At 47.1% G+C, this 18214-nt stretch overlaps 3 protein-coding genes across 3 annotated transcripts; 2 read left to right on the top strand and 1 right to left on the bottom strand.

Annotated features, from left to right (window-relative positions):
* Positions 1–279: 279 nt before the first annotated feature.
* Positions 280–1284, top strand: UREG_00862 (uncharacterized protein; the record flags this gene model as incomplete). The annotated part of the gene is given in 2 exon segments (XM_002541302.1): positions 280–630; positions 649–1284. 2 exon segments carry the CDS (start codon positions 280–282, stop codon positions 1282–1284), a joined length of 987 nt encoding a protein of 328 aa, XP_002541348.1.
* Positions 1285–1936: 652 nt separating this feature from the next.
* Positions 1937–11709, bottom strand: UREG_00861 (60S ribosomal protein L19; the record flags this gene model as incomplete). Its single annotated transcript, XM_002541301.1, has 17 exons — positions 1937–2089; positions 2199–2349; positions 2460–2729; positions 2892–3003; positions 3065–3099; positions 3179–3216; positions 3326–3733; positions 3781–3922; positions 3969–4050; positions 4100–4255; positions 4306–4497; positions 4549–4660; positions 4821–8374; positions 8428–8619; positions 8684–9365; positions 9431–11529; positions 11586–11709. The coding sequence occupies 17 exons, from the start codon at positions 11707–11709 to the stop codon at positions 1937–1939; spliced, it is 8502 nt and encodes a 2833-aa protein (XP_002541347.1).
* A 305-nt stretch (positions 11710–12014) lies between these two features.
* UREG_00860 (uncharacterized protein) lies at positions 12015–17327 on the top strand (the record flags this gene model as incomplete). The annotated part of the gene is made up of 12 exons (XM_002541300.1): positions 12015–12729; positions 12783–13455; positions 13511–13679; positions 13893–14404; positions 14460–15172; positions 15332–15405; positions 15531–15915; positions 15973–16186; positions 16239–16569; positions 16633–16757; positions 16959–16993; positions 17185–17327. 12 exons carry the CDS (start codon positions 12015–12017, stop codon positions 17325–17327), a joined length of 4089 nt encoding a protein of 1362 aa, XP_002541346.1.
* Positions 17328–18214: the final 887 nt, after the last annotated feature.

Genomic DNA, 18214 nt, shown 5'->3' with positions numbered 1-18214 from the left:
CGGGTGTTTAACATTCACTTCTTTATAGCATATCCTTACTTCCGTGATATTCAGTTTCTATTCCGTCTTGATGATTCCGCAATTCAACCGCCAGGTTCCTGCCCTTATTACGATGATCTCTTCAAGGTCCGCGAGCTCTACGTGCACGTAGAACACTCTTACTTATTTATGCCTTGGCGCATTCGCAAGCACGCCATTGTGCTGCTATATAGCATTATCACAAGTGCTAGATATTTTCATTGACTCATTTGGGCCCTTTAGTTACTGTCAATACTTGCCATGGCCACATCCATATCTGCTCCTGGAGGAGAATCCGGGTCACTGGGGGGAAGTCTCCCAAAGCAAGAGTATAGCTTGAGACTAATAGCAATTGTTGCTAGCACTGTGGGCGCAATGGTTTTTGCTCTTATTTCTCTGGCACTGTATCTCTACTCTCGGCGACGAGCTACAAGCCGGACTTTGAGGTACAGCTTGAATGAGCCAAAGGCATCTGCGCCGGTGTTCTCTAATGAAGCCCACAAACGCTGGTTCTGCTGGCCCTTACCGTCTCGCAAAATGTTCAAACAAGAAGAACACGATTCGAACTCATCGTCATCACAACGTGGGCCGGAATTACTACAGCATATATGCGTATCGCCTCAACTTTAGTTTCTACTATCCCAGCGGAACGACCTACAAACTAGCGGAGATATTCCAACGTCGAGGACGATGCCAACAAACCTTGAGCCACATAAAGAAGGGCACCCACTACCGAACACTAAAACGCGCTACGACTCTGGAAATTGCGGTATTGAGCAAAGTAGTCCTCAGACACCAAACCCCTCTCGAACTTCCCTCACCACGGTAGGGGAGACTCCAAGTAGAAGCTTGTCGATGGAATCGAATAAATCTTCTCTTTCCGAGCGTTTTCATCGAATTAGCAGATCTATACCAAGCCCGTCCCTCGATTTACCTGACGAATTCAGGCTCGAGATCCCTATGAGTAACACTCTTCCCCGTCGAGATAACGGAAAGTCCCCAAAACCGACACATACGCGGAGTTGCAGCAGTAGCGTTATCGTGCTTCCTGGACGGAGCGCGAGCAATAGTCTATCTTCTAGGACGCCACTGCATGCTACAGCGTCGGTGTTGTCCCGCTGGCGCAGGGTCCGCGACGCGGGACCCGACTTGACCAATCGGAGGAGTGATCTCTTTGATCTCCTCCAGTCCATATCCGACCTTGCGGTAGACGAGGAAGAATATTTGCGAGAAGCAAAGGACGATTGTGAACTGTCGCCCGTTTAGAGCTTGGGGGGCATTGTATCTATTCGTTGCGCAAGGCAACTAGTGCTCATTTGTCGGCCTTTGTCGAATTAGATCAAAATTTTGATTGCCCGCAATATCATCTTACCTATTTTGCTGTTCTTTGTGGTTCTCGTGCTGGAGGTTCCAATTCGGAGTTGCTACACTTTTACTGGCCCGAGGTGGCTTCACAGTGAAGTCTTTTATGCCATGCTTAAATAGAAAACCATGTCCAAGGTCCCAAGGCTCATTGAGGGGACAATGGTTTCTATGTCCTGGTTTGTTAGGGGCCATAAAGGCTAGACGGCATCATGCACAGAGCAAAAATTGATTTCAGAGTCTTGTCATTTGACATTTCCTTATCGATAATACTCCTAAGCCTGAGTTTTTTGCTCCATATCCCATTCATAGGTGCTGTTCCCTCTACACTCCCCACATTCTCAATTTGAGAATCCTGCAGTTCCTCTTCTTCGCTCGCTCGGGATCGAAGAAAGAGATGAAACGAAGGAGGGATCGGCTGGAGATGGATTTGAAAAAAATAAACGGCAAATGCTCCATGCATAAAACGTTTCGTTTTGCTGTGCTCATCAAAATGAAAAACCTTGCCATTGACCCATAATGTTGATAAGGAAAAATTAAATCAAAGACACTGAATTTAGGCCTCCTCAGTCTCCCCAGCAAGAGCGTTTCTCTTGGCAGCGATGCGCTCTTGTCGTCGCTCACGGGCAGCCTTGGTCTTGGCACGTTTGGCATCCATCTCTTCCTTAAGCACACGTTCACGTTGCTTCTCGGCCTTGGCCTTGTGGATCTGTAAATGAAATATTAGCAGGTTTCCCTTTGGGCGACAGCTCTGGGTAGGTGGCGAAAGAGGGTAACTGGATGATAGATTGGAAAACCGGGTCTAATAGAAGACGTACATGTTCGACAAGGGCACGCTTGTGTTTGAAGGTGTTACCCTTGCTCAGGTGGTACAGTTCATGGTAAAGGTGCTTGTCAATCTTGCCGGAGGCACGGTACTTGGCGAGAAGTCGACGGAGGACACGGAGGCGGCGCATCCAGAGAACTTGGCTGTACAGATAATATATTAGTTACAAAAGCCAAGACGAATATTTCATAGCAAACGCATCTGCTGCTCGATCCCAATCGCGTAGCGAATATCGACATAGATTCCCACGTACCTTGGCATTCTGGCGTCCTTGGTACCCTTTCGCTTACCGAACCCTCGATGTCTGCCGATTTTGCGAGCTTCTGAGAGTTCACGGGCTCTGGCACGGGAGTGCATGGTAACGGGCTTGTGGATGATGAGGCCATCGCTGATGAGTTTCCGGATGGTCTGGCGGGAATTGGCGGTGGAGATTTCGTTGACTTCGTTGGGATCAAGCCAGATCTTGCGTTTTCCGCAGCCGACGACGGCAGCGGCCAGGCGCTTCTGAGTGCGAAGGTTGACCCTGTTTCAATAAGAAAAGCGCCAGAGATGTCAGCCAAACTCCGAAATTTGCTTGTCGCTGCCAAAACCACTTTCAAATTTCATCGTGGAGGCAAACCACCAGGTACATTCCAAAGACGTAGAGCTTGGCGCAAGAATGTCGCCATATAACGAGCAGACTTACATCTTGATGCCGTTAAAGTCGATAGCCGATTTTGTCGATGGATGGTTGTTCGAATCTCGACATCGCCAACAAGTGAGGATGTGGGTGGAACAGGGTTTGTCACAGCCGATTACTAAGCGGGGTGATGCTAAGCGAGGCGAAATTCCACAAGTTAGGGCTTTGAGCCGCCTTACCCAAAACGGAAATATAGACCTCCAGGTCGGGCTGGCTGTGATATGTATGTACAAAGGCGCCTGGGCTGCTTCTTGTATGATATTTAACTACATCTGGCCTTCTTGCACAGCTACCTTTTAATCCTCAGAGAAATCGCCCAGATCCACCTTTCCTACGCTCCAGAGTTCCCTTTCATCATCAGCCTCATCACTGGCTAAGTCCAACCCTCCAGCACCGCCTTCTGCGTCTATTCGTTCGCGAGCTTGAGTTGCTAGCCGTACAGCAACACGTTTAAAGTAGTCTTGCATGCTTCGCTTTGTTGGCATCGGAAGGTTTGCCCCAGGTCCTTGGATATACCTGTCGAAAATAACCCCCCCTGCCTCCACCACCTGGAGCAACGCCAGGAAAGTTGCCTCAGCACCAAGCTTGATTGGGATAATAAGGTCCCGAACGCTAGAGAACACAGGCGGTACTAGCAGAGAAAGATGTGGCCCAACAAGATCAGGTTCAAGGCGGCTAACTGTCCTGAGGACGACCAAGGCCACACGACGGATATCTGCCGGATTACCAGGAGGTATTACCGACGCCAAAGCGTCTAGTACTACCCTGTCCGTTTCGGCATCTCGATCAATGTCTGTTGTCAAGAGATATTTACCGGCCGCAAGGACACTATTCTCGGCGATGAAAACCTATGCGAAGTAAGTATCAAACAGTTTGTTTGTGCTGATGTACATACATCCTTATTTTTGATACCTTCGCATATAATTGACAGAGTCTCATCCGGGAAGTCGTCACTAATTGATTTTGGCGACTCAGCCAAAATAGAATTGAGTGCGAGGATAGATAGATGAGTATAATGCGTGGTAAGGACTCGATTTCTAACCACCGATTAGCACTATGATTGCATAATGGCGATCAACATACTTGATAAGAGGCACAGCTTTGGCTTCTGGAAGAGCCTTTATAAGCGCACCAACAAGCTGCGCATTGGTGATGTTCGTGGCGTCTGTGATGAATTAGTCCCACTCCCAAAATAGCAGCCGAACAAAACATACCATCGCGATCATTCGATTGCTCGTCGACAAGATCAAGTATCGTTTGTTTGGATGCATCGCTCATATTCTTGCCTGCTTTATCAACAACCTCATGCAAGGCACGGAGCATTGCATTTTTGACACCCGAATCCGTCGTTTTGGAACCAGCAACAAGCTCTGACAATGGTGTGAGATTCATACCAAGTAAAGTGATTAATAGAACTTACCTGAAATAAGGGGATCAACTCTAGGAGTTAATGTGATAAGGATTCCCAAGCCCTTAGCCGCTCTTGACCGAAGTATTTCGCTAGTTGAATCCGCTAATCCTCTGGCAAAGATTCTTTGCAATTGAGGCAGGAATGGTTTGACAAACAGCGGTATCTTCTCCAGCAGCTTGTTGATAGCCAAGAAAACGGCACCTGTATTTATTGTTAGGTTGGTAGTTCAACAACTAGAAATTGGGGTCATACATTTGATATCCACAGAACGTTCCGATACCACTCGGATCAGCGGGCCAGTGATATGGGTCACAAACGGTTTAAGGGAGTCTGGGCTGGTTCTGTCGATGATATCGCCCGATAGCTAGGGCGGATTGCACCCGCTGGTCAACAGTCCCATTTAACATCCCTTGCAAGAAGATCGGGAGAACGGCACTGATTCCTTTGGGCAAACAGAAACCCGCAAGATCCGCCCCTGCAACGCCCGTTTGTCGAAGGACTTGCCTCGTTGGAGCCACCAATACTTCCATTTCCTCTTTTCTCATGTGCGATGTTAGCTGGCTAAGAGCTTCCCAAGACGCAGCCACAACGTCTCTATCATAATCATCAAATGATATAAGGCACACGCGAATTAATTCAGGATAGTAACGAGAGATGTCGAGGGTGGTCTTGGCGAAAAACGACGACAAACGCTTTGCAGCAGCTGCGCGTTTGCGATGGTCTTCGTGTTTCATGAGTGTAAGCATTACGCTCATCGCCGCATTTAATCCATCAAATTCGTCCACTGAATTGAGGACCGCGTCAAAAGCGTTGGTGATTTCGGGTCGCAGTCTTTCATTCTTTGCTGAAAGGGAGTTATCTATTAGGGTGTTCAAGATGTTGGGCAATCGTCGAGTGAGAGCACCGCCAGCGACTTCAGCTAAAGAAACCAGGGCCTTTGTGTTGAAAACGGTCATTGGGTTCGCAAGAAGGGTTGGAATGAGATTGGGGAGGATAATATTGGCCCGAGTATTCTCAGTGAGAAGTGTAAGAAGAGCGGCAAGAGCCCTATCAGCGTCGGCGTCCGTATGCAACAAATTAAGGAGATCCGGTAATACGCGATCGACGATGCGTTTACCTAAAGCCTGTTGCAGAGCATCGAAAGCCTCTGCGGCTGCTTCGCGAACGTCCTGATTAGCGTCTAGTAGTGCCGTTCGGACAATAGAGATAAGAATCTTTTCATAAGATTCGAGAGATTCTTCGGATGACGAAACAACGAGCTCGCGGAGAGCAATACAAATGCCTTGCCTGGCGTCAACTTCGGTGGAGGATAGGAGGCCCTCTTCGAGCGATGGTAAGAGCGTTGAAAGAACTCCTTCGCCCGCCTTCTTAATCAATTCACCCAATGCATTGCCGGCAATGACCTTCTGTTCCATGTTCGCGCTTCCAAGGCGACGGATAATGAGTTGGGTCAACGTCGGTACCAATTCTTTGAGAGTCCGTGGACTTGCAACCAAAGCCTTCCAAACGTTGATTGCAGCGCTGCGAACGAGACCTGAAGTATCACACCGACATATATAGAGTGCAGATAACACTTTATTTCGCTTATCTTCACCAAGCACCTCGAGAAGAGATTGACCGGCTTGGGCCGCAGTATCATCCTCTTCATCGAATTCCCCCTTGGTATTTATACCAGTGAGATTAAACAGTAGATCTCCCACAAGTTCAACGGAGCTAAGTCGAATACGGTGGCTATCATCCGCAAGACCTCGTTCAAGTTCAGGTAATAATAAATCAATGGATTTAGTCGCAAAATTCTTGACCAACAGGCGACCAGCCCGTAGAGAAGTTTCTCTAATTGCTTCCACATCATCGGCCAAGCCCGATAAGATCGGAGGAATGATCCTACTGAGATATGAAGCAAAGCTGTTCCCGAAACAAGCGGGAAGGAAAATGAATAATGACATGAACCCTTCTCGGACAGCGGACTTCGAGCTGGACACGTTCTGCAAGATCGATGGCAGCGTTTCTTCGAGACGAGAGGTGCCGAGCCCGGCAAGAACTTCGGAAAGGGCTTGAGCAGAACCTAGGCGATCTCCCGCTCCAGTGTCTGATTTGAGGGTCGTCATTAAGCTTGGAATCAGGTCTGGCAATGTTTCTTCTCCAAGCTTTTCGATGAGTGAACCAAGAGCCTTAGAAGCTGTTGCACGTGTAGTAGGAACCGGGTCGACAATCGCGAGTTTGAGACCAGCAACCAAGATTGGTAGATGTGAGGTAAGGTCTTTCCGTTCCGTAAGATGAGCCAAACTGCCGATGATCTGAGCAGCTTTTCGTTTCGTCGTTGAGCGGTCACCAAGACCTCTCTCTAGAATCCTCACGACGAGCGCCAATGACGGCGCATCTAGATAATGGACAAAAGACACTTTGATCAAGGCATCCAGTGCTTCGTCCGTATACCTCGTGGGATCACTCAGAGCTTTTAGTAAAATGTTAACAAGGCTTTTCACTTCGGGATTGCTAATGACATCGCCAAAACGTTGAAGACTCCTGTTCGCAGAATTGCGGACTTCCTTATGGCTGTCGTTGAGCACGACGGTGAGAGGAGGGATGATATCGGGAAGGCTGACGGCGAGTTGTTGAGGGTCAAGATACGCCATAGCACCAAGAAGGTCGCAGGCACCTTTCTTGCTCCTCCATTGTTGATCATCCAATCCCTCTAACAGGGTTGGTAGAATTTGTTTCACGCCATATGAACTCAAGCTTGCAAAACATGCTTTGGCGGCGTCTAAACATGCATCTCGAACATCGATGCTAGGATCACCAAAAGCAGTCAGTAATTGAGGTACTGCCTGGATGATGTATGGCTCAAACAATCGGCCGAGGATCACAGACAAAAGCTCAATAGCGAGTAGTGAGCCTTGTCTTTCGTTCGGATCCTTCTTATTTTCAGACGCGTCTTTCAGTCGGGGCATGATCCGGAATTCGCGTAAAGCAGATACGCCTTTTCCATTCACAATGCCTGCTAACCCATATGCGGCACCCCTTCGTGTGGCATATTTCTTTGAGTGCAAAAGTTGATCCATCAGCTCTTCTGCGTAAGTAGTAGTTTCTGATGACGAGAGTCGAATAAGAGGTGTTAAGCATTCAGATACCGCAAATTGAACGGATTCGGATGGAGTGGAAAGAGCTTCCAGGAGTTTCCTAATCACTGTCTGCAAACGTTTATCCCCTGCCTTGAGATGGCGCGCAAGTGAACCATATAAGATAATAACAGCCTCGTTAAGCCAGTCTGACTGTTCGGTCGCTTTGTCGGATGTCTCCAAGGTCTTCTCGAAAAGTTGCATTAACTCTTCCACTTTCTCCTGTCCATGCAAAGTAATCGCTGCACTCCCGCTCTCAGCCATTTGCCGCCGAACTGACGCATTCCGATCAATTAGTGGGCCATCGTTGATCAGGAATTGCAGAAATGAAACAATTTGATCTCCATGAAAACCCTGAGCCATGGATTTGAGTGCGAGAGCGATGCCGCTTCGCAGCTCCCAATTGTCCGGTGTTTCCATTTTCTTTGGCATGCCGTAGGCGTCTTTCTCCGGGGCTTTTGGTTTGATTTCATCGCGGTACCGAGATTCGAGCTTTTCCATAGTAGCAGAGAAAATGGAGGCTCCGACTTCGCAAGCATGGGCGAGTGCTTCTGCCGCCGCGCTGCGTAACTGCGAATCAGCGCTACCAAGGTATTTTAGAAGGGAATCTGGCGAGTTCTCATCAACCTCCAAAGCATTCTCTTCCCATATGGCTTTGGATATTTCAGAATTCTCATCCACATGGTCGTGACAACCTAACCAGATATACTCAGAAAAGTCAAGATCTGTTAGGTCTATCTCAGTCTCGATGGCCTGCAAAACGGCGGTTCGAACCGATGCTTCTGGAACTATGACCCCTTGAAGGAGAACGGTGAGTTCATCCGGTTGGACATTATCTGTTATAGAACGGCAAATATCGACAAGAAGATCTCTCATCAATTTATAATGTTCAGCATGAATTCGCATTGCAGAGATCAGTTTCCGCAAGACCTCGGCTCTTGGCAGCCTCTCATCGGAAACTAAACAAAAACAATTAGAATCTCTTCACACCCATTGGGTCCTGGTTTCATACATAGATTGGCATGGATCGAGAGAAACTCTAGCGCGAGAAGAACCTGTTCCCCTCGGCTTTCCGCAGTTTCTTCAACACCATCTTTTTCAAGAAGAACAATGATTAATTGAAGTACAATGCCGAAGGAGACAACATCAAATGGCCGCTGCTCAGAAGCAAGCCGAATTCGATAGAGAATTCGAGTCACAAGACCTGTAGAAAAACACGTTAGAAATTTCTTATTTGACAGAATACTTGAGAATCTAAAAAGACGTACTTCCCAGCGGTTCAACTTCGAGTTCAGAGGGTAAGTAAGTCCTTCCTAGGCAACGAAGGGTAGCGATTCCAACGAAAGGCCGGATTTCTTCTAAGCGACTGGAAATTCGGCTGGTGCACGAAATATAGGCTTCAGCGATACTACTACCAACCAATGCACCGGCGCCAGCTCGAATAAGTCTTTGCAAGGCGCTGACTGCAGGGTTTATCCATCTGCTTGTTTCGGTCGATGGACCCCTAGCAAGGTTTTCAATGATACCCGCTCCTCTTCGAATGATCTGTTCCTGGTATTTAACGTTTTTTCTAATTTCAGTCTCCTTTGCAAGTTGTGCCTTCAGTTTCGCCTGTTCCTCTGCAGTAAGTTTCTTCTGCTGTTGACCTCGTTTTTGAGCCATTTCAGCTCGAAGTTCTTCCTCCCATTTTAGGGTGTCATAATCTTTATCTCCCTTTCCTGGTAGCTGTTTTGTTTTGGTACTGAGAACATCAATGAAAACGGTACCTTCTGGATGTCGTGCAATTGCAATATCCATCGGCCCGAACTCGGTGAATCTTTCAACGCTCAAATCTTCCTTGAATTGCTTGACCAGTTTGGGTATCATAACGTCGGGGGCAACAAAAGCGAGGTCCGCAGCAGCACTCCACGCCGCATTCCTTCCCTTAGATAGTTCTACTCGGACCGGATCCTATAGAAAAAGGAGCGTTAGCATCGCGGATTGGTGATTCACGCAATAAGTCGCTAGGAACTCACTTCGGTGGCAAGGAGAATCTGTGAAATGCACTCTTGAGGGTAATTTTCAGCAATTTTACCAGGGTCTGAGCCAGCCCGCAGGGTGATATCTATCCAGTTAGCTTTAGGAATCAGCTCTGGACGGCATAAGACTAAGAGTTCAATTAACTGCGGATCGAGGATCGAGCGATCCATAGCATCTCCTGGTGTTTCCGAAGGAGGCGGAACGATGGCCCTAATTGCGAGTAAAAGTTTATCACGGCCAGTTGCTGCACTGAATGCGGCTGAATCTCTGTCTCCCGTATCGACCGCAAGGAGCCATTTCCATATCCCGTTGATGACGGTGGACCCAATCATCTGTGGACTCTTGAAATAGCAACGGGTTAACTGAGCAACAGCGAATTCTCGAACCTTTGTAGGAGTAGCAGCCGCAGCAATGACATAAATAAATGCCTGTGCCCAAGCATCTCTTACGCTTGGATCTACATTCTGAAAGGCGGGCTGCGTAGAAACGTTGGATAAAGCGCGAATATTCCATATGAGTTCATTCTTCGAAGTCAGCTTTGAGAAGACCCTGGGGTTAAGCAGGAAAGACTGCTTGGAAGACCATGACAAGGCCTGGCTGATAATATCATCACTATTGACAAGTAAATCGCCGCTATCAAGCTTCACTCCTTGGAGGTTTTGACATGACAGAGCCAAGAGGACATAGGCTATTAGAATCGTTCCTCCTTGAACCGCAGGCAGTGGATTTGCGGTTATTTCATCATAGGAAAGTAGAAATTTATCAGCCACTGGTTTCAAAAACTCCATTTTCATATTGGATGAAGAAACTAAGGAATCACCGTCGAGATTCCAAATTACTTCCCCAACATGAGAAATCCAGAGTTTACGAAAAGAACTTCGTTTCTCGCCGCAGCCTTTAGTAACAACGGCAAAATGGTCTTTGCTAATCGCAGATCGGGAACGTATTAGATATGTTAGATGGTGACAGAAGGCTTGTATTTCAGATTCAAGTGCGACTTCATTGCTTTCACGGGCAAAAACGGGGGAAAGGCCAGAGAGAACCTTGTTAGATAACTCCGGAAAACAATTAAGAGCGGTCAGGATTTGTGCTTGGAGCGCACGATGTTCAGCATTTGATATTTTTGAGGTTCTCAATGGAAGAATAATTTCATCGACGATTTTAAGAAGCCACGTCTCTTCGCTGCATCTGGCAATCAAGGCTTCAAAAGCTTTGGTCGCACCCTGCCTGACTGGAAAATTGGCGGATTTCAAGCTTGCAAGGAGAGGTTTTATAAGTCGTGTGAAGACTATTTCGGATAAATCGAATTCTTGTGGAATTCCAGAAACGAGAGACGGAATAATCCCGGCGAAAACCACCTCCGGACTCCTCAATATAGCTTTTTCAACGGCCGGCCATATTTCTTTTTGGAGATCTTCCGCAGAGGTATAGGTGCTGAAAAAATCTCCTAGGCCATCGGCAATGTGCCTGGGAACCACTGTCCGCGAACCCAGGACATCCTTGATGTAAAATTTGAAAACGTCCGCTTTCATCTCCTCCAAAATGGGTTTCCTTTTAGGGAGCCTTGCGCAAACACCGGATAAAACGCCTAGGTAAGGCGCATTTCTGAATCCTAACGCGCCCTCGGCGGTAAGCTGGCGGACAAGTCGCCGCACCACCTCATTACCGTAGTCCTCCTTTGACAAAACCGCCCGCAAAGCACGTCTAGATACGATAACCGCGGAGTGTTTCAATCCTTCCTTCCTAGAGGAACGTAAACACGTCTCTAGTGCTTTTGAGTTTGCAGACAGGACATTGACCGCCAATTGCGTCGTATCCTCAAGCTTTTCCACCCCACGTTGGCTCAGGTGCTGTAGAAACAAAGTGCACCATTCGATGAGAACGAAGGCATTGGCAGCAGCGATAGTCGATTTAGAGCACTCGTCCTGGAGCCTGCACGCGAAATCCTTGAGGTCGACGGATGATATTGGAGCTCGAAAGATATCGCGAATACATCGCTGCGCATCTCGGCGGGAATCTCGGTCAATGTAGATAGGGTAGGTTCCGAAGAGGAGATTGAGAAGAGGCCTATCTAGTTCTTTCGGCAACTCGTGCGCTTCCAGAAAATCAGTGAAATGTTGAGCAGAGCCAACCCCGCGCAATTAGACTTACAGAGGATTTTCTCGTGAAGTTCATGAAGACCAGCACGGCGCCGAGACGTAGACCCAGACAAAATGACTGGCTTCAAAGAGTCCAGTGTGCCATCGTTCACCTCATTCCATCTGATTTCATCCATGGTTGCATGTCCTTGCTACATGCTGTGGCGTGAGGTCGCCCGTGGTGGTGTTTTTGATATGTGTTTGTTCTGTTGTGAATTTGAAAGTTAGTGACAAAACGCGAGTGGTGGATCTTCCGCCCACCTTGGACTAACGAACTACATATCACCCACTTCGCACTTCAACTTCACTTCATACATCGTTGTTGCTTTTACAGAGTAGCTGTTTTATCTTGCTCACTTTCCTCCTTGCTTGCCCTTTTTAGTGCTTTTTCCCTCTTCGCCAGTGCCATTTTCAACTTATAGACCGCCATCGGCATCTGACGATGGCGCCTCATCGCAAGAAAAAGAAGCCTGCTTCTAACCCTGCCAGGGGATTCACAACAGTTTCAATCCCATCTAAATCACAAAGTACCAGCACTGAAGCTTTGCCAAAGCCAGATATCCTACCTACTGGAGTCGAAGCTGAAAGCACAGTCGCCCAGCCTGAAAACAGGCAAGCTGAAACTTCTCTGGCAGAGCTCTCGCCGGAGGAGCTGGAAAAACACCTTGAAGAGGCTGAATTACAATCATTTCTAGACAAATATGCAGGGAAATGTAAGAGCGAAGCTTCTCGCCAGGCAGGAAAGCTCGAAACAGAGCGTCGCACTTTGCGTGCTCAAGGGGTGGGCCTTGACACCCGAGACTGGTTAACTCCAGATATCCGCGATATGATCCTTGAAAAAGAAACCAAAGAAGTTGAAAAACTGCCGTCCTTCTTTAAGTTCGATGAGAATTTCAATTCTATGGCGAACGAAGAGGACTTGTGCATGAACTTGTGGACGCTCAAGCAAACCCTATTAAAACTCGGGTTTTCGGAGCACCAGGTTGATGAAGCACTGGGAGGGATTCTCTTACACTGCTCTTCTGACGCAGCGTCAAGTAAGGATTTCGCGTGGGGTGTGTACCAAGCCTTTGAATGGCTAGCACTGCATTCTGCAAACGACGAGCTGCCGCCATATGACCAATCAAAAACTCCAGCTCGAATGGGCGCTCAAATCGGTGCGGGCTTTTCTTTTCAGCTTCGACTTAAGGTTATGCTAACAAACGGACAGACGAAAATGAAGTACCGCCTCCAGATTCTGGAAGTAGCACTCCTGTTAGGAGAAGGACTAGGAAGAGTCCTACGAACTTTAGTGCCCAAGCGACCTTTGAGTCCGAGGCATCTGACACAGATCTTGACCCAGAAAACCTGATACCTCGGTTTATAGAGCTCCGGTCGCGTATCTATTACCTTAATCCAAGTTTTTTCAATCCTTTCAGGGCAAACTCCAAGAGGGTAAATTCAAGTATAACGGATCCTACTATCAATGCTCAAATAGAAAAACTAAAGAGTAAACTCTCATTGGTTGAAAAAGATATCTTATTCGATCCCGAAGTGGCAGAAGCAAGATGGAAAGATAAGCTCTCTGAATTACGCTCCCAAACGTCGGAAGCGCTGCGCCGAGGATTGGGAGCAGCAGAGCATCAACCGGAGGCGTTATTGATTAGGGACGGGGAAGCCGCAGTCACCATAGTGCCCTCCGACAAAAGCCCTGAGCCGACTTTATTTGACAGCGATAACGATGACGGTATCTTGGGGGATATGTTTACGGCGGACACTACAACCCTTGAAGCAACACCCGCCGATAAGCCTGGTAGTGAAAGTGCCACGGTTAAAATACGCGATTTTGGTAAACCACTTGGAATCAGTCCGCGACGCATCCTGGAAGAAACATGCAGATCGAGGTTTGAATGCCATGCTTCTTCTCTTTTAATACGTGCTAACCATCAACATCGGTAGAGATCCAGGGTTCAAGCTATTTTACAGGGACCTGTCCTGCACACCTTACTCTCACCGCAAATCCATTGAGATATTCTGGTCTAAAACCCAAGAGGCACCACCCAAGTTCCCATTACAGGACGTAAGCTACAGCTTCAGTTCCCGTTCTCTAAAAGCGTCCATGGATTCTGTAAGTGCAGCCACCGCACTACAAGCGGAGTCCTATATCTCGGTAGTGGCATTGTTTACTCTCACTGCTTTGTCGCCGAGGGAAAACAGAGTGTCGATGAGACTGCCTGGAGTATGGAGAGATGTGTGGGAAGAAATGTCCAATCAGAAAAAAGAGTATGATGATGATATTGATAAGGAAATCGTGAGAAACTTGAAAGGTATTGTTCAACAGATCAAAAACCAAGCCGATGAAGACGTCGTACTAGTTGAAAACTTCAAACGGCGGAATGGGGATGCAAGATCCAATGCAGAGGAAAGCCCCCAGCGGAAAGGTGCGGGATTCTTAACTTCAGCACAATACTGCCAGAGTTTGTGGACAGATCGGTCATCCACGACGTCCTTCAAACAAATGATGATAGCTCGAAAAACTCTTCCTATATGGCCGTTCAAGGAGGAGATACTAGAGACCCTCTTGACCAACAGAACTCTCATCATCTGTAGTGAGACTGGTAGTGGGAAGAGTACACAAATACCCTCCTTTATCCTCGAGAATGAGCTTACAGCAGGTCGCCCTTGCAAGATATTTGCGACAGAGCCCCGAAGGATCTCGGCGATATCACTTGCGAAGAGAGTTAGTGAAGAACTGGGTGAACCAAAGGATGCTGTTGGAACGAAACGCTCCCTCGTTGGCTACGCAATTAGACTAGAAAGCAAGGTTACAACGTCTACGAGGCTAGTATATGCGTAAGTGAATCGTTCCCGTTTGTGTTTGTTGATGCAGACTAATCGTTTGAGTTAGAACTACCGGAGTAGTCATCAGGATGCTTGAAAAACCTGAGGAGTTTAAAGATATAACTCATCTAGTCCTAGACGAGGTCCATGAGCGTACAATTGATAGTGACTTCCTTTTAATCATAATTCGTCGGTTATTGTCTCAGCGGGAGGATTTGAAACTGATCCTCATGTCCGCAACTGTTGACGCAAAGAGGCTTTCTGCATACCTCGATGGCGCACCGGTTCTAAATATTCCAGGTCGAACTTTCGCCGTCCAAACTAACTATCTAGAAGATGCAATTGAGCTGACAAGGCATTATTCACATAAAAAGGAACCTCTAGACTATACAGACGACAGTGAATCTTCTGACGTTGAAGAGGTTCGAATTGACGAAGGAGTACGCTCAACATTGGCCGGATACAGTAAACAAACTAGAGACGCCGTTTGTTCCTTTGATGAATACCGCCTTGATTACAAACTTATTTTGGACTTGATTTACGCTATCGCGACGAAACCTGAACTAGAGCGATATAGTAAGGCGGTTTTGGTTTTCATGCCCGGGTTGGCGGAGATACGGAGGCTACATGATAGCATTCTCTCAGAGTCCTTTTTTGGAGATGGATGGATCGTGCATTCTTTACACTCGTCGATAGCGAGCGAGGACCAGGAGAGGGCGTTTTTGATTCCACCAAAAGGGATGAGGAAAATTGTGATTGCAACAAACATTGCCGAAACTGGTAAGCTGGCGCAAAACCACTTTTGCATCAAATCACTTTCTAATTCGCCTAGGAATCACTATTCCGGATATAACCGCAGTCATCGATACAGGAAAAGAAAAGGTTATGCGGTAAGCGGTACTGACATGCATTGCGCGGCGTCTTCTAACATTGTTCAAGATTCGACGAGCGACGACAAATATCCAGGCTCGTCGAAACGTTTATATCTCGCGCCAATGCCAAACAACGCCGAGGTAGAGCGGGGCGAGTTCAGGAAGGCATTTGTTTTCATTTATTTACCAAGCATCGACATGATACACTTGTCCGTTTCCCTTAATCTCAGGCTTCCCCGAATCGTCTGTGACTAACTTATCCACAGCTGGCAGAACAACAAACCCCTGAGATGCTCCGCCTTTCCCTCCAAGACTTAATCCTCCGTGTCAAAATTTGCAATTTGGGCGATACTGAGGAAACACTCTCTGAGGCATTGGATCCTCCATCGTCCAAGAACATCCGCCGGGCCATCGAGGCACTTAAAGCGGTTAAAGCCCTCACAGGCGCTGAAACATTAACTCCTTTAGGTAAACAGCTCGCCCAACTCCCACTAGATGTCTTCTTGGGAAAGTTGATCCTATACGGTGCCTTGTTTCAGTGTGTGGATGCTACAGTTAGTATTGCGGCTATCCTATCCTGTAAATCTCCTTTTGTCCACGCAGGTGCATCCAATGATCAGACGCAAGCAGCGAAGCGTACTTTTGGGCGAGGTGAGTAACTATACAAATTTATGATTCCCCAGGTTTCAAATGCTCATCGATAGCTAGGAAACTCCGATTTACTCTCTGTCTACAATGCCTACAGTGCTTGGAGCAGATGCCGCAGCGCACCAGGAATGAACGAATTTGCGTTTTGCCGGAAGAATTGCTTAAGTCCCCAGGCATTGCTAAACATTGAAGACGTCAAAACTCAGTTGCTGGTTTCATTGGTTGATACAGGTTTGGTCAAGTTAGACGTTTCTGAACAAGCGGCGCTGAACAGGTTCTTATTCACTTCTCCCTTGTGTATCACCTCTTGCTGATTTACAATCAAGGGCGCGATTCTCTGGTCGTAAACGACAATTTTTCACCGTTCCCGACCGGTTAGATATCAATAGTAGCAATGACCTGGTTATGGATGCTGTGATTGCATGGAGCTTCTATCCCAGAATCTTGACACGCCAAGGAAAGGGATGGAGGAATATTTCGAATAATCAATCCGTGGTCCTACATGCTACATCGGTAAATAAAAACGCAGATGCCTCAATAAAGTGGCTCTCTTATTATCATATAATGCAGTCGCGGAATCGGAATTACAATGCGCACGAGACCAGTGCCGTTGAGGATTTTTGCATAGCACTATTGTGCGGCGACGCCGATTTCAAAGTGAGTGCCCATCTTTCTACCGTCTTTTGGGGCTAGGAACACGCCTAAATTCTCCGACTGCAGATATACTCCGGGGTCGTTTCAATCGACGGTAACCGCATTAGATTTTCAATGAAAGATTGGAAAACTATGATTGCACTCAAAGCGTTAAGCACTAGGATTCGAGATGTCCTCGCCCAAATCTTCCGGTATCCGAAAAAAGAGTTAACAGCCGACCAGAAAGGCTGGCTCGATATCTGGCAGCAAATATTTACCCAGCAGAAAGAAAGGAGGGAAGAAAGGGGCCAGCGAAAATGACGCAATTTCCTCTTGGATAATAACTTGGTTTTGCATTATCGGCGTCAGACATTTATCATATTCGACTAACTACTTGGTTACGTTTATTATAGACTTGGGTTCGCCGTTGAATGGTTCGAAAATAGAAGTGAGAAGGCCTACGGAGTACTTTACTGGGAATGCTGCGATTTCTACAATGTTGCATGCTGCACGAAGACTAAAAACTGACATGTACTAGTTTCTAGCATATTCACAGCATGACCTTTTGGAATTCCATATATGTATTCAGACAACCTTGAAAGTGATCACTCGCCATACAAGCTAATATACATGGTATAGCGCCGTATCGTGCGTTGAAGGATGATTCGATTGACCGGGCCCTTAATCGGCAAAATCCCAAGACCTTTCAGCTTCTGGCAACATCAAAGGTACCGGATCATCATGGCGCATCACCAGACTATGGGCTGATATTGAGTGTCTGAGACCAATTGTCCTTGAATTGACGAGACAAGTTGTTTGCAATATGTCATCTGTACTCCATTGTATGTAGCGATGCGCGATCTACACCTGAAAATGTCGATTAGGGTCATCAGCCATCCTGTACTCCGTACCTTACTTGCTCTCTATTATTGATGTGTGAACGGTGTATCTAGAGTGTGACAACAAAGGGAATACAGGCAGGCGAGCAGATCATCCCCATTTCTGTGATACCATCCAACAATTGCTGATGGAAGCTTCTATCCCTGTGCGTACTGTGTGTATGCAGGGCCTTATCGCGCCTTGAGTTTTCAACACCCAAATAGACATCGAGCGTATGTAACTCATGCTTTGCACGGGAATTTCTCTCCCTATCAATAATGACATCATGGTGTAGGCAGTTGAGAAGCTTGTAGGATTTGGAAACCTCCTTACAACTGTATGCGGGCTATTTGTTGGCTCAAATAGCTCTTTGTGCTTGAAAGTTGGTCGTGAATGAAAACTTCGAAGCATATTCCCCCGTCTCTAGCAGAAACATAGGCCATAGACGAAAGTAGCCATCAGATTTCCCAAGAGGGAATTCCATATCAAGCACCTGTTCATAGTGGGAGCATGCATAAGCGAATAACGTCGAATGTTCCGTCTGGTGATACTCTGAAATGCTTCAAACTCAAAGCACTTCGCGCTTATTTAGACCAGCCAAGAAGTTGTGCTGGGATTTATTCATTGCACGGCCTGATTGTGTCAAGCATTGAAAATATGAACTGGGAGTATTTGCAAATGCATCCTGCAAAGTGTGCATCTGGAGCTCCAAAGCCTGGACTCTTGGTAACCCAAAGTCAACTACGAAGCCCAGCGCAAAAAGCATCACTCATCTAAGCCTGCCAAAGGA

This window comes from Uncinocarpus reesii, genomic scaffold (assembly GCF_000003515.1).
Source record: "Uncinocarpus reesii 1704 scaffold_1 genomic scaffold, whole genome shotgun sequence".
Classification (NCBI taxonomy): domain Eukaryota; kingdom Fungi; phylum Ascomycota; class Eurotiomycetes; order Onygenales; family Onygenaceae; genus Uncinocarpus; species Uncinocarpus reesii.
Note: the sequence above shows the minus strand (reverse complement) of the source record. Positions and strands in the feature narration are given on the sequence as shown.